The sequence below is a fragment of the Petaurus breviceps genome, unplaced genomic scaffold (genome assembly GCF_028583685.1).
Source record: "Petaurus breviceps papuanus isolate PSGF00001 unplaced genomic scaffold, PetGlider_PUasm1.0 90825, whole genome shotgun sequence".
Taxonomy (NCBI): Eukaryota; Metazoa; Chordata; class Mammalia; order Diprotodontia; family Petauridae; genus Petaurus; species Petaurus breviceps.
The window spans coordinates 872,975-898,548 of NW_027187353.1; the positions used below are offsets into that span (position 1 = coordinate 872,975).

Consider the following 25,574-nt stretch of genomic DNA (forward strand, 5'->3'; position numbering starts at 1 on the left):
TGTGTGTGTGTGTGTGTGTGTGTGTGTGTGTGTGTGTGTGTGTGTGTGTGTGTGTGTGTTTTAAGTGTCAGAGGCTGGAACCGAACTTGGGTCCTCCTGACTCTGGGGCTGGCGCTTTACTCACTGCGCTACCTAGCCGCCCCCTCTAAATCACTATTAATTAGAGAAATGCAAAGCAAAGCAACTCTGAGGTACCACATCACACTATCAGATTGGCTAACATGACAAACAGGAAAATAACAAATGTTGGAGAAGATGTTTAAAAATTGGAACTCTAATGCATTATTGGTGGAGTTGTGAACTGATCCAACCATTCTGGAGAACAATTTGGAACTATCCCCAAAAGGCTATAAACCTGTGCATATCATTTGACCCAGCAATACCACTTCTAGGGCTGTATCCCAAAGAGATCATACAAATGGGAAAAGGACCCAGAAATAAAAATATTTATAGCAGCTCTTTTTGTGGTGGCCAAGAACTGGAAATAGAGGGGATGCCCCTCAGTTAGGGAATGACTAAACAAGTTGTGGTATATGAATGTAATGGAATACTGTTGTGCTATAAGAAATGATGAACAGGCAGACTTCAGGAAAACCTGGAAAAACTTACATGAACTGATGCTGAATGAAATGAATAGAACCAGGAGAGTACTATACACAGTAATAGCCACAGTGTGTGGTGACTGACTTTGATAGACTTAGCTCTTCTCAGTAATACAAGGATCTAAGACAACTCCTAAAGGCTTGTTATCCACATCCAAAGAAAGAATTTTGGAGTTTAGATGCAGATGGAAGCATACTATTTGCTCTCTTTTTTTTGTTGTTTTATTTTATTTCTTCTTTCTCATGATTCCTCCCATTAGTTCTAACTCTTCTTTGCTTCATGACTGATGTGAAAAAATGTTTAATATGAATGTGTAAGTAGAGCCTATGTCAGATTGTATGCCCTCTTGGGGAGGGGAGAGGGGTGAGGGGAAGAAAATTGAAAACTCCAAATCTTACAGAAATGAATGTTGAAAACTAAAAATAAATAAATTATTTTAAAAAAACAAACAACCCCCCCGCCTCCCCTAAGAAACATGCATCTGTCTCAGAGAGGTAAAGCCACTTGCCCTGCTCACACAGTTGGTATGTGGCTGAGGCGGGGTTTGGACACAGGTCTTCTTTTCTGGTTGACCTTTCATCTACTTCATCACACATCTTCCTGCATGTCTTAATGTCAGAGTGTAGCATAGTAGGTAGAGAACTGGCCTTGAATCCAAGAAGACCGGAGTTTAAGGCTTGCTTTTGACTCATGCTGCCTGTGTGACTTGGATGTATCACTTGTTCTCTCAGTGTACTAGGCAGCATTGGTGGAAGGAGTGTGCTACGCTAGTGAAATCGCAGTGCCAGCCCCTATCTTTATCTCTGTCCCTGTCCTTTATTCAGTATATTCTTATCATTAGGTCTTTAAAAATGGTATCCGGGATCTGTCTGCTGGATTATTGATTTAATTGTTCACAATTCATCTTTCTTCTTTTAGATTTTCTTCCTTACCAATCTATGTAAGTTGTGGAGCCAGGAGGGTTCCAGGTACCATCTGCTTAAACAGTGGTTCTGACCTATTCATCTTGCTTTATCAAAAAAAGTGTTCCAATGTTTTTTGACTTCTGTACACTTTTCTACCTAACCAACGTGTCTCAGAGATATTCTCTTTGTAGTGTCACTTTTCTTTAGGTGGATTTTGTTAAGTCTTCTAATCCATGACATTGTTGCTATCCTAAATTCTCTGAATAGGTGAAATATTAAAAGGAGGGCCTGTTAATTAGTTTTGGCTCTGTATCACTACAGTCAGATATTGTATATTTTATACATCCTGGTATAGTCCATTTAAAAATGCGTCTAATTGCAGGCATTGTGATGTAATCAGGAAGACCTGAATTCAAATTCTGCCTTGCATTCTTACTAACTGTATAATCCTGGGCAAGTCATTTATTCTTTTAGCCTCTGTTTCCTCATCTGTAAAATGGGGATAATAGCACCTACCTGACAGGATTGTTTTGAGAATCAAATGAGATAACATACCACATAAAGTACTTTGTAGACCTTTAAGGACTATATAAATGCCAATCATTATCATCATCATCATCACCACATTTTTAAAATGTTTTTCTATTTGCTCACAGTAATCATGGGCCAGCAACGAGGTGGTGTCATCTCAGCGAAAACTCGAATTGATGTCCTTGTGGAGAGTTTCCGAAGGAAGCAACCCTTCACTCACTTCCTTTCTTTCTCCCTCAACCAACCTAGTGTTCAGGAAGGGTTTTTGAAGTTCCAAGAGAAAGTCTTGGAGAAGTGCTCAGTGGTAAGTAGCAACTGAGATGTCAGCATGATGCTGTTCATTGTAGGGCTTTTTTCTCTAGGAGAGCAAGGCTCATTACATGACGAGACTTTGATGTTCTCCAAAGGTGGAAAAAAAGCACGTGATGGTGAAGTAGCTTTAGGACGCATTAAATGAGTTCATCTGTGTTAGAAAATAATTGTTCAGCCTACCTGGATAGACTCTGAGTGTACCTAATAGTACTCCTGGATCATTTAAAATACATATCTTTCAGGTTAAAACTTCAAAGAGACTCCTGAATTTATGCAGAGAAGAAATTAATTAAACAGAAAGTAACTGAATTCAGACAGAGGTTAATTACATATTCTGGTTATGGAGGAATTTAAAAGAATAAGGGTCAGGTCTTCAAACTAAAGTTATAGTATGTTGGAGGTCTAACAGACATGAGGCAGCAGACCTTGAATGAACTCTGTTTCTCTCTTGTATTATACTTTTAGTAGTTTTTTGTTTTATTTTTAAAGTATATTTTTATCAATACCTTTTGTTTTTGTATTCTAACTTTCCATTATATCTCGTTCTATTCCAAGTGAGCTATCTTTAAAGAATAAAAAAGAGGGGAAAAAAACCCCAGAATAGCAAAGCATCAAAATAATTTGACAGTATCTGCAGTGGTATACACCTGTAGTCACTTAGCTCTGCAAAGAAGGGAGGGGTGTGCTTTCTCACATCTCCTTGCTGCTGAGTTGATCCTTAGAATTTCATAGTATCCAGTTTTGATTCTTTTGTTGTTTCCATTTATATTTTGCACTTGTGTATAGTCTTCCTGTTTTGCTTACTTCACTTCATATCCACTCATAAATCTGTCCAGGTCCCTCTGTTTTCGTCATATTCATTGTTCCTTATAACTGTAATATTCCATTATATTTATTTACCTCCATTTGTTTAGCTGTTCCCAAATCGGTGGGCATCTACTTTGTTTCCAGTTCTTTATTGCCATGAAAAGTGCTGTTATAAAGATATTAAAGATATTGGCTTATATAGGACCTTTTGTTATTGACCTCCTTGGGGGTATATGTCTAGCATTAGATATTGGAATCAAAGAGAGTATTTTAGTAATTTTCTTTGTGTAATTCCAGATTCCTTTCCAGGAGAGTTGTACAAGTTCATAGGTTCACATGAGTGTGTCTATCCATAAATTGCTCCAGCACTATTTCTATCTTTTGTCATTTTGCCAATTTGCTGAATGTGAGGGGAACCTTTAGGGTTGTTTTGATTTGCATTCATTTATTATTAGTGATTTGGGGCATTCTTTTATATGATTGTTAGTAATTTGAGGGTCTTCTTTTAAGAAATGTTTGTTTACTATGATGACTTATCTGTTGGGAATAACTTTTGGTCTTAGATATTTCTGTTAGTTGTCTATATATGTTGTCAGATTCTTGTCAGTCAGTTAACAAACATTTATTAAGCACTAAGCATGGTAAGTGGTAGCTCCAGGTACTGTACTAAGTTTGGGGATACAAAAAGGTAAAAACTCAGTCCCTGCCCTCACGAAATGCACATTTTAATGAAGGAGACTACATGCAAATATGTACAAGGTATAACCAATGTAAATGGAAGGTAATTGCAGTGGGAGTTGGGGTAGATTGTGATGGAGACTAGGAAAGGTTTTTCAGAAGTAGGATGTGAGCTATCCTGGAGGAAACCAGGGAATCAAGTAGGGAAAGAGTTTCTGGCATGGGGGACAGCCAGGGAAAACCCTTGGAGTGAGGAGAGGTGTATGTGAGGATCAACATGTAGGCCTGTATAGCTGGATTGTTGAGTGCTTCAAGGCAGAATAAAATGTAAGAAGAATGGAAAGGAATAAAGAGCTTTAAATGTAAAACAGGTTTTAGAATTGATCTTGGAGATTTTAGGGAATCAAAAGGGTTTATCTAGTGGGAGGTGATGTCCAAATCTACACTTTAGGAAGAGAGTTTGGAGAATGGACTAGAATACTTGAGACCAGGAAACCAATTAGAAAGCTATTGCAGTAGTGTGGTTGACTGTGTTAATTGAAAGAAGAGGATATATAGGAGAGACATTGTCAAGGCAGAAATGACAGGATTTCACGAAGGATTAGATATGGGGAGTGAGTGGGAGTTGAAGATGATTAGGATTGTAGGCTTGGGTGACTGACTTGGGTGATTGGAAGGTTGGTGAAACATTTGATACAAGGATTTTTTTTTCCCTAGTCAGCTACTTCCTGTCTTATCCTAGGTGCATTAATTTGAACTAAACTTTTAAAATTTCACATAATAAAAATTAACTAATTGCCTCTACCTCTTGTTTAATTAAAAATTATTCATCCTCTAGCCATAGCTATGAAAGGTACCTGATCTCATTCTATTTTTTTTTCTTTTTGGAGGGCAATTAGGGTTAAGTGACTTGCCCAAAGTCACACGGTTAATTTTTGTGTTAAGTGTCTGAGGCTGAATTTGAACTCAGGTGCTCCTGACTCCAGGGCTGGTACTCTATTCATTGCACCACCTAGACACCCCTGATCTAATTCTTTTTTTGTTTTTATGCTATTATCTTTAATGTCCAAGTCATGTAACCATTTTAATTTATTGTGGAATTTGGTGCAAGATGTTAGTCTAAATCTGATTGGAAATTTTTACTTAAGAATTTACTTAAGTTTGTGCTGAGGGGTTTATTTAACACTAGGCTATGTTCAATTATTGGTAAGTTTTGCTTAGCTAGTCTATTCCTTTGTAAATGCTTCTTTTTATCAAACCAATGATTATTACTTTATAGTACAGTTTGAGGTTGCTGGTTATCACAGATGGTTTTCCTATATTAAATTCTTTTAGTTTATTTCTCTTGAGATTCTCAACGTTTTGTTCTTCCAGGTAAATTTTTGTATTTTCCCTTGTTTTATAAGGTGTAACTCTTTAAGCGTCTATTATTAAGTGCCAGACACTGTGCTAAGTGTTGAGGAGATAAAGAAAGACAACAGACAGACCTTAGCTCTCTAGGTGCTCACAGTTTAATGAGGCAGAAAGCACACAAATTACTACATAAACAAAACAGGATATACACAGGATACATTGATGGTAGTATTGGAGGGAAGGTACTAAGATTAAGGACGGCTGGGAAAGACTCCATGTAGAAGTTCAGACTTTGGTTGAGATTTGAAGGAAGTCAGGAGATCTGGGAAGTAGAAATGAGGAAGGAGAGTCTTCTATGGGGTGGTCAGCAAGTGAGAATGATTGCAGTTGGGAGGTGGAGTATGGCGCTTAATCTGTAAATTATTTTAGTATCATTGTCATATTGGTGAAACCAACCATGAGTATTGGCAAGCTCTCCTATTAACTTCCTATATTTCTGTAAAGAGTGTTTTGCAGTTTGGTTCATATGAATCTTAGGTAGGCTGAATTCCAGATAATTATTTATATTATACTTAATTTTGAGTGGACTTTTTGTTGTGTGTCCTTTGCTGGCTTTTGTGAGTATTACATAGAAAGGCTGATGTTTGTGGTTTTATTTTATAGCCTGATACTTTTCTGAAGCTCCTAATTGTTTTGATTATTTTTTCATTGAAACATTGAGATTCTTTAAGTAAACTATTATATTGTTTACCTATAGAGATAGCTTTGGCTTCCTCTCTGCCTATGCATCTTACCTCAGTTTTTTTCTGCTTATTTTCTATAGCTAACATTTCTAAAGCTACATCGAATCATAGTGGTAATAGTAAAAATCCTTGTTTGGTCCCGATCTTATTGGAAAGCCTTCTCGTACTTCTCTAATATAAATAATACTAATTCTTGGTTTTAGACAGATATATGTTATCATATTAAAGATATGTCTTTTTCTTTATATGATTTTTGTGCTTTTAACAGAAGTATTACATATTTCTAAAAATTGGATGTTTTAATTTTGAACTTAAAAATCAAAAAAAGAAATTTCCATATCATATCTTAGCAGAACACAAAAAAGAGGCTTGTATATGAAACTGTGAATCCTATTTCATATTACTGGCTTTAAAAAAAGTATGTATCAAATTCAGCAAGTTACTTTCAAATCTGTCCTGTTTGCCTGTGCTTCTTTCTGAATTTTTTTTTTGTTCATTTAAAAAGTTTTAATGGCTCTGTTAACTTCCCCTTTTCATCACAGCCCATTCTCCCCTAAAAACATAAAGGAAAAAAAAAACTTTTAAAAAATAAGCATAGTTAGGCAAAACAAATCTACAGAGAGGCCCTGTGTACCTTGAGTCTGTCAGGTCTCTTTCAGGAAATGAGTAATATACTTCATTCCGAGTCCTCTGGAGACATGATTAGTCATTACATTTATGAGCGCTCTTAAGTCTTTCAAAGTTGTTTTTCTTTACAGTGTTGTTGTCTTTGTATAAATTGGCCTCCTGGTTCTGCCCATTTTGCTCTTCCTCAACATTCTCTGGTACTTTTTTTCTGTCATTTCTTATGACACAATAATTTTGCATTACATTCATATACCAGCGAGTCAGTAAATATTTAAGTGCCCACTCTGTGCTAGGCACTGTGCTAGGACACAAAGAAAGGTAAAAGACAGCTCCTGTTCCCAAGCAGCTCACGATGTAATGAGACAACCTGCCAATAGCTATGTAAAGACAAGTTATAATCAGTGGAGGGAGGGCACTAGAACTAAGTAGGATTAGCAAAGGCTTCCTGTTGAAGGTAGGATTTTAGCTGAGATTTGAAGGAATTCAGGAAGTGGAGATGGACAGGGAAAGCATTCCATACATGGAGGACAGCCTGAAAAAATGCCCAGAGTTGGGAAATGTAGTGTCTTGTTCCAAGAAGAGCAAAGGGCCAGTATCACTGGATTATAGAATATATAGTAGGGATTGGGGGAGGGTACTGCAAGGTGTAAGAACATTGGAAAGGTGGAATGGGGAGAGGCAGGTTATGAAGGGCTTTGAATGCTAAAGGATTTTATATTTACTCTTGGAGGTGATAGGGAACCACTGGAATTTTTTTGGTTGTTGGAGTGGGGTGACATGGTTAGACTTATGATTTAGAAAGATCACTTTGACAGCCAGATGGAGGATAGACTGGAGTAGGGAGAAACTTGATTCTGGGCGATCAATCAGCGGGATGTAGTTCAGGTGTGTTAGTGTGCAGCTCTTCAGAATGGCATGGGTGACAGAGATATGGAAATCATTCTCAATACTGTCTGAGATACTTTACATATTCACTAGTGGGAAAGACAGCAGATAACTATTTTGTTTCCAGTGATTTCTTTCTTTCAATTGTGCTTGAACTCAGCAATGACATAGTTAACTTTGTTTTTGTCAAAGTTCTACTCTGTTCAAGTTGGTGTGCCAGCTATGGACTTGACTCCAAAGATGCCATTCTCTGGGGGCAGCTAGGTAGCACAGTGAATAGAGCACAGGCCCTGGAGTCAGGAGGACCTGAGTTCAAATCCAGTTTCAGACACTTGACACACTTACTAGCTACATGACCTTGGGCAAGTCACTTAACCCCAGTTGCTTTGCCTTCTCCCCTCCAAGAAAAAAGCAAAAACAAAAACAAAGATGCTGTTCTCACTGGTGAGGGATGAAGTACTGAGTGTGAGGTTAAAGATAAACATATTTCTCTTGTTATCAACCTTTTTGTTCAAGCTATTAGCAATAGTAGCAGCAGTTAGCTCATTGAGGATTTGGAACACATTGAGACTAGTTGGCTTCATATTAGGAGCCACTGAAGTAGAATCATACTGTAACCACAGCATATGTAGCAGTCTTCCCAAGGTAAACTTCAGCAATTTCTTTTTTAAGTTATATTTTAAAAAATTGATTTCTTCCACTATCCTATGCCTCCTTTCCCATTGATCAGATTTTGAAAAAATAATTCCAAAAAACAGGTCCCTCAGTGCATATATACATAGTCTGGCAAAATAATTTCCATATTAGTCATGCCCAGAAATATATATATATATATATATTTCTGCATCTCATAATCATCATCTCTGTTAGGATATGAATAGTGTGTTTCATCTTCATTCTTTTAGACTCATGGTTGGTAGCATTTCATCAATTTTTTTTATTGTCTTTATTAAGACCATGCAGCCTTTAGCCTTCATTTTGTATTCCACTTAGAGTGTCATTCACCACCTTAAATACTAGTGCTTCATGTCTGATTGTACAATTGCATCATCAAATGTGTGAACATATGCTTGGCATTAAAAACTTTGTTGGCATGTTTCATTGCCACTAGATTCTTTGCAGCATTGATAATCAAATATCTATATGGAAGGTGCTATAGCTTAGCATATTCCCCTTTTCTTGGTCATTAACAATGATCTTCATTTTATGTGTTGGCTTACTGCTACACAGGAATAACAGTGATCAGTGCCAACTGTAGGTCCCTTTAATGTTGGTTGTGGGGATATGAAGAATGCTGCTTGAATGAGGAAGAATCACAAAGACTGTTACTGTGTTGCATGAGAACTATCCTTATGTTTTAAGTGTGTTTTAGAAAAAAAATTATATATATTTTTTTCAGTCAGCAAAAATCTTACTTTCTCCCTGTCCCTGCCTTGATAACAAAAGAAAAACAAAATCCATGCTATAAACATGTATAGTTAAGCAAAATAAATTTCCACGGTGGCCGTGTCAAAAAAAAAAGTATTTTAGTCCTTCACATTTCTAACAGGAAGTGGGTAGCATGTTTCATTTTGGGTCCTCTGGAATAGAGATTGGTCATTACACTGATTGGAATTCCCAAGTCCTTCAGAGTTGTTTCATTACCATTTTGTTGTTACCATTTAAATTGTTCTCCTGGTTCTGTTCACTTTGTTTTCCATCAACTCATTTAAATCTTCCCAGATTTCTCTGAAAACATCCCTTTTACCATTTCTAGCAGCACAGTTTTATCCTATCACATTTATATACTATAACCTGTTCAGCCATTCCTCAATTGAAGAGCATATTCCCAATCTTTGCTTTCTCTAAAAGAATTGTAAGTGTTTTTCTACATCCTTAGCATTTCTTTTGCTTAGGACTAATCCTTCCTTTAATCTGCCCTTCCTTTAATTTACCCTCACCCCTTTCCCTCTTATTTCTATGTTGAGTGAAATATATTTCCATATCTATCTGTATATGTGTATATTCTTCCTTCCTTCAATTAGTTCAGATGAGAGTGAAGTTCAAGTGTCAGGCACTCCTCCCCCTTTCCCACCCCTGTTTGAATAGACTTCTATTTGTCTATCCTGATATATGAGATAATTTTCCCTAAACTTCCTTTTTCTTCCTCCCTAGTATATTCTTCTTCCCTCTCTTTCTATCCTTTTCTTAAGAGAACCAGAACCACTCCTAGGTCTTGTCTAATTAGACTCCCTGTGTAACCCCTGATGGTGATGATGATGATGATGATAGAGTTCAGAGGGCATATGTATCCTTGTCTCTATTAAAATGTAGTAGAGGGCCAATGTGAACCAGTCATGGGTAGAGTCTGGATCAGGATTTCCCTAGACCCCGCTCCCCATATGGACTAATTATGGCTTAGGGTGTTGTCTCACCATCTTTCTGTGATTAGCAAGGAAATAGAGCGTGATTACCAATATATGACCCCCCCCAAATTGCACAGCCACCAATAATTAAGTATAAGCTGGTTAAGCATTTTTTCCATGAGAAAACTGGCTGCAACTGACTCTGTTATAAAAAGCCTTGCCCCAGGATAAATAAACAGACTACCCTGATAGTTCCTGCCTGGCTCATGTCATCATTTCATTCCCACACTCTATATTAAAGATATGAAATGAAAGTGCCAAGGGTGGCTCAAACAATTAAGTGTGCTGCAGCGGTCTCTACACAGTCTGAGGCTGTGGCAACAGATAAAAAGGAAGCTGTCAAGTAAGTCTTACCTGGCCTCTGTTACCATCTGGAGGACCAAGGAAATGTTTAATTCTTTCAGGAGTTCTCCAACAGTTCTCTGTGAGGTTTTGGATCCATTCTGTCATTTTCTGTATTTATCTGTTTTGTTTTTGTGTCTTTGTGTGAATGAGTGTGTGTGAGTAATTTGTCATCCTATAAGATTTATAATGCAATGGGATTTTCCTTAGAATGTTATCTCTTTCTCTCCCCTTCTCCCTTCTTTTTCGCCAGAACACAAGTGGCTGGCTGGAGAGGAGAGAGAAAAAGAGGGAAAAAAATATTGTATTACATACATTATATGATGGTAATAGCAAGTCAAAGAGTATACAAGAAGTATTAGGATAGAATTAGAAAAAATAATAAGATATTAATTATTTGCATGAACATTATGAACAGAAGTTTTAAGATTTTTAAATGGTTTGAAAATCTCATTCTCTACGTTCCAACTCTGCCTAAGTTTGAGTGCTGAGAAAGCAATAAAAAATAAAAAGGGAATTTTTTCCCTTAGATCAGAGAGGCAAACGGATGAGCATTTAACCATTTCCTGCCTCACCTAAAAGAGAAAAGTTTTGTGTATCAGGATGCAACCAAAAGTTAATTGAATTCATTCTGGTTAGTTTTGGAATTGTGAAAAGTGAAAAGTGTCGCTCCTAACTTGATGCCAAAGATAAGTCAGAATTTATTATACTATTTGGAATTTAGGCAAATTGGGAAAATACAAAGATTGAAAAAGAAACACCTCAGAGGTGAAGCTTTGGGCTCCCCATTATAGAGGAGAGGGGACAAGGCGCCACTGGACCTATTTTGTTCCAGAGTCCCAACTCACCTTTACTGGCAGATTCAAAGCTCTCAGTTTCAAAGAAGTTTTTAAGGAGTGGACACATAAATAAAGTTTACTAGAGTAAAAGGCAATTAAGCTGAAAACATTTTTACAAAAAATTATTAAAGCCTCTCGTCCCAGATCAGATTAAAAAAGAGTGTTGAAGAATAATAGGAAATTTGAGTTACCCTCCCCAATCTGGCAAAAGGGAGAAAGCATACTACTTATATCAAGGACTCCACTAGCCACAGCCCTGGGCACCCTGAAGCCTACATTTTTAGGCAAGCAGATGAATCTCTCCTTTCAAAACCCTAAATCCACAATCAGGCTTTGCAGCTGTGAAGAGAGGAGAAAAATCTCTGCACTTGATAAACCCAATTTTTGATCAATTGTTTTTGCAAATGATGATTTGGAAATGCAATTAATGTCATAATGTCATTGTGTTATAATGGTCTTCCTAAATTGCAGTAAAATTCTATTATATAGTAAAATTGAATAATTGTTATTAGCCAGAAATAGTGTTAAATCAAATTTTGTTGAAACTAAAAGATAGAGGGAAAAAATTTGAGTAAAAACAGTTGTCACTTTATCAGTTCTACTATTATTGTTAAATTATTTTCTCTTCTCCTCTTAATATTGTTTCAGATAGCAAATATTCAGTGTATGTGTGCCAACATATTGATATGGCTAAACTTTATACACACACAGAATGCAGATTTTTTTTTAACCTTTTTCAGAAAGTACAAATCCGGGGCAGCCAGGTAGCACAGCAAGTAAGAGCACCAGCCCTAGTGTCGGGAGGACCTGGGGATCGAATCCGGGCTCAGACACTTAGCACCCACCCAGAAACACCTGGCCATGTAACCTTGAGCAAGTTACTTAACCCCGATTGCTTAGGGGCGGCCAGGTGGCTCAGCGAGTAAGAGCACCGGCTCCAGTGTCGGGATGACCTGGATCAAATCCGGGCTCGGATACTCAGCACCACATCCAGAAACACCTGGCCATGTAACCTTGAGCAAGTTACTTAACCCCGATTACTTAAAAAAAAAAAAGAGAGTACAAATCCTCATAAGATAGAGGCCACAACTTACTAGATAACAAGCTAGAAATGTCATTAAAACCTGCCCTCAATATGGTATCTATACTATTCCTTCACTAATCACTGTTAACACACAGAAAATTAAATTTTGGTGGATAAATGTAACTCATAATCCTCCCTTTGGTAAGTTATCACATACACATGTCACAATAGATACTTTTCTTTCTTTTATCTTTGCTTCCCTTCAGACAGTAGAAGTAGTAGAAAATGTAATTATTCATATGTTACCATCTTTTGCTTCACTAGGTGTTCCAAAACAATCGAAAACTGATAATGCCCCTGCCTACACTAGCGATCATTTCAGTCTTTCTGTGATCATTCTCAAATAAAATTAATTACAGGTGCAACCCATATAATCTCACTGGTCACGTTATACTTGAGAGAAGAAATTAAGATATAAAAACCTATTTATAAAAATAAAAATAAAAAGATTAATACACCACAAAGGCACTTAGTTACTGCTTTATATACCCTGATGTGAGGTTTTTCTTTGGAGCTCTCTTTTGGGAGAGCTGTGTGATTTGGCCAGACGAGACTCTGAGCGAGCAGTCTTTGAGCCCTCTGGCTTTGAAAACTCAGATGTTGGTGCTTCCTTCTCTGGTAACTAACTAGATATGGATGTAATGGTCAGACAACTAGAAGCCTATCTGCTGATTTGTCTCTCTTTCTGTATTTTTTGTCTTTTTGTAACTTCTGTTTGTATTCTCTGAAGTTCAGGGTGCTGACTTTTCCCCCTGTAGGTAAATGATATGTGTTTGATTGATTAAAGTAAGATTGTTAACCCATTTTTGAGTTGTTTTCCTTTGGAAGGGAAGATCAAAGAACCCATGCTGGCAACTGTCCTGAGTATGCTAGGATGCTTGCTGTTACAAATGGCGTCATGAACAGGATCTGCAAAATATGGGGGCTAGGATAATTGTTTGTTTCCCAGTCATGGGAACTCTGTGGAGCCCTAGAATAGGGGTGCAGAACTGCCTGCATGCTGACTTAGATGAGGAGAGAGCAGGAATAGTGAGCTGCCTGCATCAGGATTGGGGCAAAAGCCAGGATTGGCTGCCTCCTGCAGGAGGAGGAAGAACCCAGGAGTTCGGAATTCAGCCACAGGACAAGATAAGGACTTTGCAGCAAGGCAAGAGCACTGAATGTGTTTTCTTGCTGCATCCCACAGTTTGGGACCCAGGGGGAGGATGGAATTGTGTCAATGATGGGTGGGGTGAAGTGCCATGGACCCCCAAGGACCACACCCTGTTGTTTTGTTGCTTAGTCGCCCCTTAGGACTTGGAAGCAGGGGCTGGAGCAGTGTTAAGACTGGGACTTGGCTCATTAGAGCCTGCACCTGAAAGTGCCAGGAGGAAGCCTGCAAGGGCAGTGTGGGGGAAAGGACACACCCCCCAAGAGAACTTTATTTGGAAATTTTGTTTTTGGATTGAGGGAATTATGAGGCTATATACTTTGTGTTTGTTTAATTAAGGCTGTATGGTCACTCTGGTAATGAGTTGTTATGGTATGTATCTTGCAAATGTGATGTATTTATATTGTGGGGATTGTGTTGTACTTAAGGCATGGTAATTGTAATTCAGATATGTTTCCTATGAAAGATCTTGGGGCTGAATGTAATTATAATGGGAATCTGAAGATCTTCCCTGCCCCTTGGCCCCTTGATAGGCTTAAGTGAATCTGAGAACCTTCCCTGATTTGAAAATATACTCTGCCCACTTGTATATTGTCCATGTGACAATCTTATTTAAAGGGGAGGGGGTGGATATTAGGATTAAGGAAATTGGGGAAATTTCAAAAAGGTGGAAGGAAAAGATTTGTGGGATTGCTGATTGCAGGCATTTTGGTTGTCAGTGCTATAATCATGTCTTTCACTATGTCTGCCCTTGCCTTACAAGAATTAATACAAACCAAATTTCTGTAAACCATGTATCAGGAATTGTTCCTGATAATATTGCAAATAAGATACTTGACTGGGTAAGTAGAACTAACTCATTGAATAACTTTACTTCCATAATCCCCTACTTTGTCTCATTAGTGTGTGCTAGGAGGTCTGTGCTTTGTTGCATCTTGTATTATTTGCTCCATTGGTAGGTCACTCTTGGCTCAATTTCTGCAACTCTTTGTTTGAGTGATCACCTGTGATGCTCTGATTTCAAGAAATTCTAATTTTATGGTGCTTCTGTTTGACCCTCCATGAGATTAATTTGTAGCTGGCCTCTTTTTGTTCTCTTTCTGATGCCTAATCAAAGTGGCATTTGAAAGAACTATGTTTCTCTGATAAGGCCACATTTCTAAAATATATAGGAAACTTAGTCAAATTTATAAAAATGAGTCATTCCCTGATTAAATTGTTAAAGAGTATGAACAGGCAGTTTTCAGAAGAAGAAATCAAAGCTATCTATAGTCATATGAAAAAATGCTCTAAAGTATTGTTGATTAGAGAAAAGCAAATTTAAAAAACTCTACACTACTACCTCATGGCTAATATGACAGAAAAGAAAAATAATACATTCTGGAGGGGATGTGGAAAAATTGGAACATTAATGCATTGTTGGCAGAGTTGTGAACTGATGCCTGCACAAGTACGTTTATTTGTCAGAGGGCCAAGATATTTATACACTTTTGCAGTAGGGAGGACAAAGCTTTCCCATGAGAAAATGTTGTAGAGAAACGAAATGTTGCAGACAGTGTTGCTTCTCAGCATCGGCTTTCTGCTTCCTGGTACTTCACCCCCTTGTGTACCCATTGTTATCTTGGTCAACATGGTCTGTTCTCAGCCAGAAGGCACAGGAGGTGACGGGGAGCCAACATCCTGAGATAAGCAGCCCTTCAGTAGGAAGGTGAGTCTACTTTCTTAGATAAGTAGCTCTTCAGCCTGGGACAAGTCACAAGTAAAACCTGGGCTGTCTTAGGCTGACTATATTTCCCTCCCTCCTATCCCACCTCCTACTTTTTCTGTTCTCTATTTTGATCCTGTCCCTTTTCAAAAGTGGGTGCTTTCAACTTCCCTCCCCACCAGCCTGCCCTCCCTTCCATCATCTCCCCTCTCATCCCCTTCCCTAATACTCTCCTGTAGGGTGAGATACCTTATTTAGTGTGTATGTCATTCCCTCCCTAAGCCAAATTCAATGAGAATAAGGTAGACCCATTCCCTTGCCTTCCTGTTCTTTCCTTCCATTGTAACCATTTTCCCTTGCCTCTTCTATATGAGATAGTTTACCCCATTCTGTCTCTCCCCATCTCCTCTCATTATATTCCTCTCTCACCTCTTAATTTCACCTTTTAAGTATCATCTCTTCCTATTAAATTGGTCCTGTGCCCTCTATGTATACCTGTACACATATACACACACGTATGTATTAATATGCCCATATATCCTCCTACAGACATATGTATGTATATATACACACATACACACACACACACACACACATATATATATATATATATATATATATATATATACATGCACACACACATTTCTATTCCCTTCAACTATTTTCATACTGATAAAAGTTTCATAAGTTACAATTATCGTTTTTTCCATGTAGGAATATAAATAGTTCAACTTTGATAAGTTCCTTATGATTTCTTTTCCCTGTTTACCTTCTCATGCTTCTCTTGCTTCTTGTATCTGAATGTCAGACTTTCTATTCAACTCTGGTTTTTTCATCAAGAATGCTTGAAAATCCTCTATTCCACCAAATGACCATATTTTCCCCTGAAACACGATACTCAGTTTTGCTGGGTAGGTGACTCTTGGTTTTAATCCCAGCTCCTTTGACCTCTGGAATATCATATTCCAAGCCCTTTGATTCCTCAGTGTAGAAGCTGCCAGATTCTGTGTTATCCTGATTGTATTTCCACAGTATTCAAATTGTTTCTTCTTGGCTGTTTGTAATATTTTTCCTTGATCTGGGAATTCTGGAACCTGGCTATAATATTCCTAGGAGTTTTCTTTTTGGGATCTTTTTCAAGAGATGATCAGTGGATTCTTTCAACCTCTGTTTTGCCCTCTGGTTCTAAGACATCAGGGCAGTTTTCCTTGAGAATTTCTTGAAGGATGATTTCTAGGTTCTTTTTTTGATCATGGCTTTCAGGTAGTCCAATAATTTTAAAATTATCTCTCCTGGATCTATTTTCCAGGTCACTGGTTTTCCCAGTGAGATATTTCACATTGCCTCCTATTTTTTCATTTCTTTGGTTCTGTGTAATAGTATCTTGATTTCTCATAAAGTCACTAGCTAACATTTGCTCCAACCTAATTCTGAAAGAATGATTCTCTTCAGTGAGCTTTTGAAATTCTTTTTCCATCTGGCATATTTGATTTTTTAAGGCATTATTCTCCTCATTGCCTTTTTGAGCCTCTTTTGCCATTTGAGTTAGTCTATTTTTTAAGGTGTTATTTTCTTCAGTCAGGTTGTTGACTCCCATTTCATAATTTTCTTCCATCGTTCTCATTTCTCTTCCCAATTTTTCCTCCATTTCTCTTATTTGGTTTTCAAAATCCTTCTTAAGCTCCTCTGTGGCCTGTAACCAGCTTGTATTTTTCTTGGAGGCTTTTGGTGCAGGAGTTCTGACTTTGCTGTCTTTCTCCTATTCCATGCTTTGATCCTTTTTGTCCCCAAAATAGAAATGTAAAGTTGGATTGCTCTGCTTGTTTTGTTTCCCTTGTTTGCTCATCTTGCCACTCAATTACTTGACTTTTGGGCTTTTTGCCACAGTAGGACTGCTACCAGACAGGGGAGTTTCGTCCCAAATGCTAGGTTTTTCCCAGCTACCATAGGTATTAGTTGGGTGCCCTCACTGAAGCCTCCACATGCTCTGGCAAGCTGGTCTCACACCCCAGGACCTCCACCCTATACCATAATCCAGATCCAAGCAGGTTAAAGCAAGAGTGATTACCCCGCAGAGTGGTTGCTTACAATCTGCATGCCAGGAGCTGAATCTGCCACCTGGTGGTGGCTGCAAGGCCATGGCACCTCAGTTGCTTCTCCCTCCAGGGGATAAAGGCCAGACTGCACTCCCAAACTCCCTGTTCCCAAAGTCCACACTGCACTGACCTCTCACTTTGTCCTTAGACTCTACGCATTGATAATTCTGAAAATCGCCACAACTGCTGGTGATCTGAAGTCCCTCCAACCAGTGTCTGGTCAGGCCACCCTGAGGCTAAAACCTTGGGTTCTTGAGGGTCTGGGCTCGACTTCCAGAGTGCTGCGCTGGCTGCTCCATGCTGGGCTGTCCTCAGTGGGAGGTTAGCTTCTCTGTGACATTTTGTGGGTTCTGTAGCTCCAAAGTTTGTTCAGAGTCACCTTGTACATGAATTGGAGGAGGTGGAAGCTGGAGCCCTGAGGAAGTCCTGTCTTGACTCTGCCCCCTCCCCCCCACTTTGCTCATTTTAACATGTAGTCGTTGTCATCATGTACTCTTTTCATGTTATATTTACTTTTTTTATACCTTTCTTAAATTTCTTTTTTTTTTTTGCTAAGCTCAAAGACCCTGTTCATCCTTATTTTTTCTAGAAGAATGATTATAAGTTGCTATTCTTTTTAAAGGTCCATTTTCTTTCATTTAGGAGTATGTCCAGCCTTGTGGGATATGTTATTCTTTGTGCAAACTGTTTTTCCTTTGCTTTTTTGCATATCATCTTCCATTATTTTATTTTACTTCATCATTTAAGTAGTCATAAATTATTTGAAATGAAATTTGTGAACTCTTTCTTCCATACCTTTTTATTTGACCCTAAAGTTCTGGAATTTAGCCATTTTATTTCTGCATGTGTTAAATTTTGGAATTCTTCTAGTATAACATTATGTGAATTCTTTGGATCTTCACTTTGCTCACTGATTCTTTTATTTCTGGAAAGTTTTCTTTTATAAAGGTAATGATAAGGACTGGACCTGCGATTTCATGGATATAGGGAATCCCCAGATAAGGAAATTCACTCTTTTAATTTTTTTTGCAATATATAGTTTTTATTATTGTTTACTCATTTCAGTCATGTCTGACTCTTTGTGACCTCATTTGGGTTTTTCTTAGCAAAGATACTGGAGTGGTTTGCCATTTCTTTCTTCAGCTCATTTTACAATTGAGGAAACTGAGGCAAATATAGTGAGTGAACTAGTGAATGTTCGAGGCCAAATTTGAACTCAGGGCAAGGTGTCTTCCGAACTCCAAAGCTTGAACTCAGGTCTTTCTGGATTCTAGGCCAGTTTTCTATTGCCAATGCCATGTTGCTCGTCATTTTCTATTATGATTTTCTTAAATATGGCATTCAAGTTTTTTATTCTTTGTAATTTTTCTGAGTAGACAGTGATTATCAGATGATATAGTTCTATGGTCAAGGTCAATTACTTTGTTATGTATCAGTCTCAGAATAGTCTATTATTTTTTGCTGTCTTTTGACTTTGTTTTGATTTGTGTGTGTGTGTGTGCATCTCCACATTCTAATTTTTTTATCTCATTTTGTTTTCTAAGTGTCCACTACTTTGTTAGGATTATTTGATTTCTTTTCTAAATTTTCACTTCTCTTTGTCTTTTCAAGTGTTTTTCTTAAAGAGTTATGATTTTTGGTCCAATATCCTACACAGCTTAAAACAAAGCTGATAGAGATTATTTATTGCCCCAATATGTAGTTAAATGAATAACCCATAGATCTTTTTTTATCACGATATGTGTCTGGGACAGACAATAAAAATGGACAAGTTGAGTCCAGAATTAAGCAAGAGGACAAGAGCTGGTTACTACTGCTTTCAGGAAATTGCAAAGTACCTTTAATGATCATTAAATCTCTTTCAGAGGTAATGGCCCATCTTTTTTAATGTCAGTATTCTGCTACTGTTGTTTTATGTTATGGAACACACTGAAGTAATAAAAGTGAATGTTATGGAGAGCAGTGATATAATGAGCAAGATGTATCATATAAAAAGAGAGGATTTTTGAAGAAGATCTGGAATATGTTTCATTATCAGGGAAATATATGATTGAAAAAGAAGAGTAATTGTTCTAGGCAAGAATGAGAGACAACTGATGGATAATCTTTGTACTTCACTGGTATCCTTGTGACGTCAGGAGAAATCAAGGAAGGCTTCTGACATACTTCATGGAACCACTGTGGCAAACTTATGGGAAGACATGGAAAACAGTTGCAGAGAATGTGGTGTCATGAATCATAGCTATAGATTAGGAAGGAACAATAGAGGCTGTGTGGTCTACCTTATTTAACATGTGAGTAAATAGGCCATAGAAGGTTACTAAATGAGTTCTTTTGGTCATGTGGGTAGTGTCATAAAAGTCATTTGAACCTATATCTTTTGGTTCTGGAGCCAATATCCTTTCCACTGTATCATGCATAGATAAGTTGTGATTTTCATTATTGTGGGTGACATTTAAAAGAACGATAACAAATCCATTTTAATATTTTAGCATCCCTTCCTTTAATTCTTTTTTTTAAAATGTATATTGAATTTGACATGGCTGTCCTGTGTGTGTTCCCTTTTGTTGAATATATTTTTGTTTTCTTCTGTGTGTTTCAAAAATTTTTGATGCTCTTTTTTCATCTCCATTCTCCCATTAACTCATTACCTCTCCACCCTTATAGAATTTCTTTGCAGCAACAAATTACTGAATAAACAAACATATTGAGGATGCCTCTTTATGTAAACCTACTGGAGGAAACTGAAACAGAGAGATGTGATTGAGGGTTAGTATTGTGTGGGGTAACAAAGATCTTTACTCAAATTAAACTCAGAGGCTTCTCAAGGTAGAAAGAAAGTAGAAAGGAATTTATTATGATTCTCATGACAAAAGAGTGACTTACACTGAGTGCATTCAATTAATTGTTAGTGTCAGACCACGCCAGGCATAGAGAAGATACATACTTTTATAGCTCCAGCCCCATTACCTAATCGCAAGACTCCCTCCCTATCTACCTTCCTCTCGGCTCATTCTCACAAGCCTTGAGAGCACAGTCTGAGATGTGATAATCTAACCCAAGAACAGTGATGAAATACATATAGTAAGCAGGTGCAGCTATTTTGTAAGTTTAGCAGTCCATTAACTTTGGCATACTCCTACCTTTTTCAGGGCCCCTTGTCTTTAGATCAATGAACAGACATGATCAAAGCCTGTATCCTTGTCTTTGTTCCTGAAATACTTCACGGTCAGCTTGCCCTTACACTATAACTGGACAAGGAACCAAGCAGATATGATTATCCTGCAGATTTAGTGATCTAAGAATTCTTGTACAACTCCCATCTTTTGACCTGGGTAACCATGCAGATGTGTTTGCATCCTGTGTTCCCATACCTTTTCTTTTGGAATGCTTAAGGGTCAGCAGCTGGTTTTTTTTTTTTTTTTCAGGAAAACCGAAATGAAAACCCAACCTTAAATTCTATGTGGGTCCCCTAGCCTAAAAGTTTATGAGGGGTCTTCACCATATCTCACACAGTATGAACAGCCAAAAACCTTCCTTTAAGTCTTTAAACTTCTTGTTCACTTTAGGGATTTCTTGCATTAGTTTCATTCTAATTTCTAGGGGTCATTTGTTGTATATGAGGCTAAGTGTTGGGTAGGTCTGGTATCAGAAGTTGTACTGCTAGAAGTGGTGCCCAATCTGAATCTGAACTTCCTTTCTTTTTTTTTAATCTATATTACTTAGGATACTTTATTTAGTCTTTGCTTCACTCATTTCAAGTAATTGTTTTTTTCTTTTATAAATGCTTTATTACCTTCTGATTTAAATCATTCATTTCCACCAGATTTTGAGTTACAAATTTTCTCCCTGTTTTTCCCCTACCTACCGCCCCAAAATAGCAGTCCCACAGGATATCCCCTCCAACAATCTGCTGTCTCCCATATTTTCTCCCATACCCCTTTCGACTTTTCCAGTGGATCTCTATGCCCCAGTGCCTGTATATCTTATTTCCCAATTACATGTAAAACAGTATTAATATATATGCATCTATATATATTTGAGTATTTGATTTTAAAACTTTAAATTCCAGATTCATTCCCTTCCTCCCTTGTCTCCCACCCTTAACTGGGAAGATAAGCAGTTCAGTATAGGTTGTACATATGTGGCTAATGCAAAACAATAACATAGTAGATATATTGTAAAAGACTGATTATATTTCCCTCCCTCCTATCCCACCTCTCACTTATTCTATTCTCTACTTTGATCCTGTCCCTTTTCAAAAGTGGGTGCTCCCAATTTCCCTCCCCCCCCCGCCTGCCCTCCCTTCCCTCAACCCCCCCCTCCCCCCCTCCCCCCCTACTCTTCTGGAGGGTGAGATACCCTATTTAGTGTGTATTTCATTCCCTCCTCAAGCCAAATTCAATGGGAATAAGGTTGACCCATTCCCTTTTGCCTTCCTATTCTTCCCCTCCATTGTAACCATTTTTTCCTTGCCTCTTCTATATGAGATAGTTTACCCCATTCTGTCTCTCCCCATCTCCTCTCATTATATTCCTCTCTCACCTCTTAATTTCACCTTTTAAGTATCATCCCTTCCTGTTAAATTGGTTCTGTGCCCTCTGTCTATGTATAACTGTAAACATATATACACACATTCACATATGTATTCATATGCCCATATACCCTCATATATATATATATATATATATATATATATATATATATATATATATTTCTATTCCCTTCAACTACTGAGAAAAGTTTCATAAGTTACAATTATTGTTTTTCCATGTAGGAATGTTAATAGTTCAACTTTGGTAAGTTCCTTATGATTTCTTTTCCCTGTTTACCTTCTCATGCTTCTCTTGCTTCTTGTATCTGAATGTCAAATTTTCTATTCAGCTCTGGTTTTTTCAGCAAGAATGCTTGAAAGTCCTCTATTCCACTGAATACCCATATTTCCCCCTGAAACATGATACTCAGTTTTGTTGGGTAAGTGACTCTTGGTTTTAATCTCAGCTCCTTTGACCTCTGGAATATCATATTCCAAGCCCTTCGATCCCTCAGTGTAGAAGCTGCCAGATTCTGTGTTATCCTGATCGTGTTTCCACAATATTCAAATTGTTTCTTCCTGGCTGCTTGTAATATTCTCTCCTTAATCTGGGAATTCTGGAACCTGGCTATAATATCCCTAGGAGTTTTCTTTTTGGGATCTTTTTCAAGAGGTGATCGGTAGATTCTTTCAACGTCGATTTTGCCTTTTGGTTCTAAAACATCAGGGCAGTTTTCTTTGAGAACTTCCTGGAGGATGATTTCTAGGTTCTTACTTTGATCATGGCTTTCAGGTAGCCCAATAATTTTTACATTATCTTTCTGGATCTATTTTCTAGGTCAGTGGTTTTTTCCATGAGATATTTCACATTGCCTTCTATTCTTTCATTTGTTTGGATCTGTTTAACAGCATCTTGATTTCTCATCAAGTCATTAGCTTCCATTTGCACCAATCTAATTCTGAAGCAATGATTCTCCTCAGTGAGCTTTTGAGATTCTTTTTCTATCTGGCAAATTTGATTTTTTAAGGCATTCTTCTCCTCATTGCCTTTTTGAGCCTCTTTTGCCATTTGAGTTAGTCTATTTTTTAAGGTATGATTTTCCTCAGTCAGGCTGTTGACTCTCATTTCATAATTTTCTTGCATTGTTCTCATTTCTCTTCCCAATTTTTCCTCCACTTCTCTTATCTGCTTCTTAAGGTCCTCTATGGCCTGTAACCAGCTCATATTTTCCTTAGAAGCTTTTGGTGCAGGAGTTTTGACTTCACTGTCTTCCTCCTGTTCCATGCTTTGCTCCTTTTTGTCCCCAAAATAGGATTCTAATGTTGGAGTCTTCTGTCTGCTTTGTTTCCTTTGCCTGGTCATGTCGCCCCCCAGTCACTTGACCCCTGGGCTTTTTGCCACAGTAGGACTCTGCCACCAGACAGGGGAGCCTTCGTCCCAAATGCTGGGGTTTTCTCAGCTGCCGGAGGTATTAGTTGGGTGCCCTCTTTGAGGTCTCCACAAGCTCTGGCAAGCTGGTCACGCCCCCCCAAACCTCCACCCTAGACTGCAATCCAGATCCAAGCAGGTTAAAGCAAGAGCGATTACCCCTCAGGCTGGTTGCTTGGTCCCCCTACACTCTGCAGGTCAGGAGTTGAAGCTGCCATGTGGAGCTGGCTGGCTGTGCTGGGTGTCTCAGCGGCTTCTCGTCCTGGGGGCAAAAGCCATGCACTCCCACATACTGGGTCCCAAAGTCCAGACTGCACTGACCTCTTGCTTTGTCCTGAGCATCTTTGTGTTGATAAATCTGGAAATGGCCACAGCTGCTGCTGATCTGCGGCCTCAGGCCTGGGGCTGTGCTCAGCTCCCAGAGCCCTGCTCTGGCCGATTCCTGCTGGCCTGCGGGCTGTGCTCAGCGGGAGGTTAGCTTCTCTGTGTCATTTTGAGGGTTCTGCAGCTCCAAAGTTTGTTTAGAGTCCCCTTTTACATGGATTGGGGAAGGTGGAAGCCGGAGCCCAGCGGAGGTAGTGCTTCTACTCTGCCATCTTGACTCTGCCCCCTCCAAGTAATTCTTTTAATTGTATCTGATCCCTTCTTCAATTGATCAATTTCCTATTTGATGATTAAAAAAAATTAAATGACTTTTTAGACATTTTTCTTTTTGTATTTTTAAGTGGGGATGCAAAGAGTCTGGCAATCTTGGAACCTCTCATTTCACTATCTTCCCACAAAGTTCAAGTTTATGTGATTTTTAAAAAAGCACTGTGATATCTGATCATTTTACAAAACTTTCAGAAGATTGAAATTTTTTTCTACTCACATCTCCCCTGGTTTTTTTTTTTGAACTTCTTTTTATTTTGAGCTTCTTTTGTTTTTTGTCATTATTCTGTAGGGTATCATTAGTAAGTGTATGGTATTGTTCTTTTATAAAACGATAGCAGAAGATTATATATTTTTTCTTGCTGCTTTCTGCATTGGTGGCCGCTGGACTATCATGTGTTTCCCTGTCCAGGGAGAAGATTCAAAATTACCTAAATTATCTATCTGCTTAAAGAATAGCAGTTGTAGTTTTGTTATTAATGTTGTCAAGTCAACAACAAGCATTTATTAGGATTATGAGCCAGCTGCTTGGATAAGCATTTGGAATTCAAATACATGCCAAAAGAAAGGTATTCTCTGCCCTCAATTAGCTTATGTTCTAGTAGGAGAAGATAACATCTAAAAGGAACCTGGAAGGAGAACAGGTGGAGGTAGAGGCTACCAGTGAGGGGGCATAGTGGAGAAAGTCTAGGGGGTTAAGAGTGGAACTCTGAGAGGCTTGAGGAAGTGTTTCCTTGCAATAGGGGACTTGGAAGGAACAAGTCAGTCAGTAGAAAAGGCCACAAGGACAGTCTACATCTTGTGTTAGAAGGTTGGGGATTAAATTAATTTCCAGTGTGGGAAGGTTGCTTTCGTACAGTGCAGGGAATCAGGAGTGGAGCCTGGGGAGACTCCAAGGTACCCTCAAATACAGCTGATTTGCAGGGGTATTAAAGTGGCCTGGTAGGAGGAGTTCCTAGTGAGACAGAAATTGATAGAGGTCATTATTCAGGATTGCATGTTCAGATATCACAAAAAGGGGCATTGTCTCAAGTGAGAGGTAAAACTGCTGTAGATATTATAGCTAGTTTAGATTCACAGGACTTTTTGTGACAGTGTAATTTAAAATCTGTTTTCAGATTTCAGTGAAAGAATTTTCTTCTGACTGAAATTTCTCATTCTAAATAGTTTAATTTAGGGTTGGGCTTTTTATCAGGATGCTATCAGTGTTGCTTTTGTGTATTCTTAATATGTGAAAAATTAATATTTTGTATAGTTCTGCAATATTTTCCAATGCTTTGGAAATTAGGGCTCTTAGTGAAATGAGCTAATTTATTTCACCTTTATGTGTTCTGAGCTTTAGTAGGGTTGGTTAAAGCTAATCAATGTCTGTATTAAGTCCCAAGCCAGTTATGGTTAACGCTACAGGGGAGGGGCACCAGAATCCCTAAGGAAGAAGAAATGAGCCCAGTTCAGAAACAAAGTAGGTCAAAGCTTTCCTGCTGGTCAGCAGTTGGTTTGGCCTAATGAATGACCTTACCTCTCCCAAAATAAAGTATAAAATGGTGGGAAGAGCATTGGATATTTGGAATTTGAAAGATATCGGTCCGGGTCTGCTACTTAATAGCTGTGTGACCTTGGGGATGTTTCTTATTTGTAAAATGAAGATAATAATACCATACTGCCTTCTCACAGAGTTGTAAGGAGCAAATAAGATAATGCATGTAAGAAACTATTATTCAGAAATTCACATAAATGTGAGATTATAATCACTGCATTTAATTTAACAATAAATGAACACTATATATGCCATAAAAATAGTAATTACCACTTTACATTGCAGTCTGCAACTTCCAACATTGTATTATACATGTATATACAACATTTCCATTGTATACTTTGAATATCCTTGAATT

At 38.1% G+C, this 25,574-nt stretch overlaps 1 protein-coding gene across 8 annotated transcripts in view; it reads left to right on the top strand.

Annotated features, from left to right (window-relative positions):
- Positions 1-25,574, top strand: part of ASCC1 (activating signal cointegrator 1 complex subunit 1) — a 154,547-nt gene that overhangs the window by 38,143 nt on the left and 90,830 nt on the right. For all 8 annotated transcript variants that reach the window (XR_011165065.1, XM_069071080.1, XM_069071085.1 and 5 more), the window contains one exon: positions 2,165-2,343. Coding sequence is in view for 7 of the 8 variants with exons in the window: in XM_069071080.1 (XP_068927181.1) it covers positions 2,165-2,343 (179 nt within the window). In the remaining variant the exon portion in view is untranslated. The remainder of the gene's footprint in view (positions 1-2,164; positions 2,344-25,574) is intronic.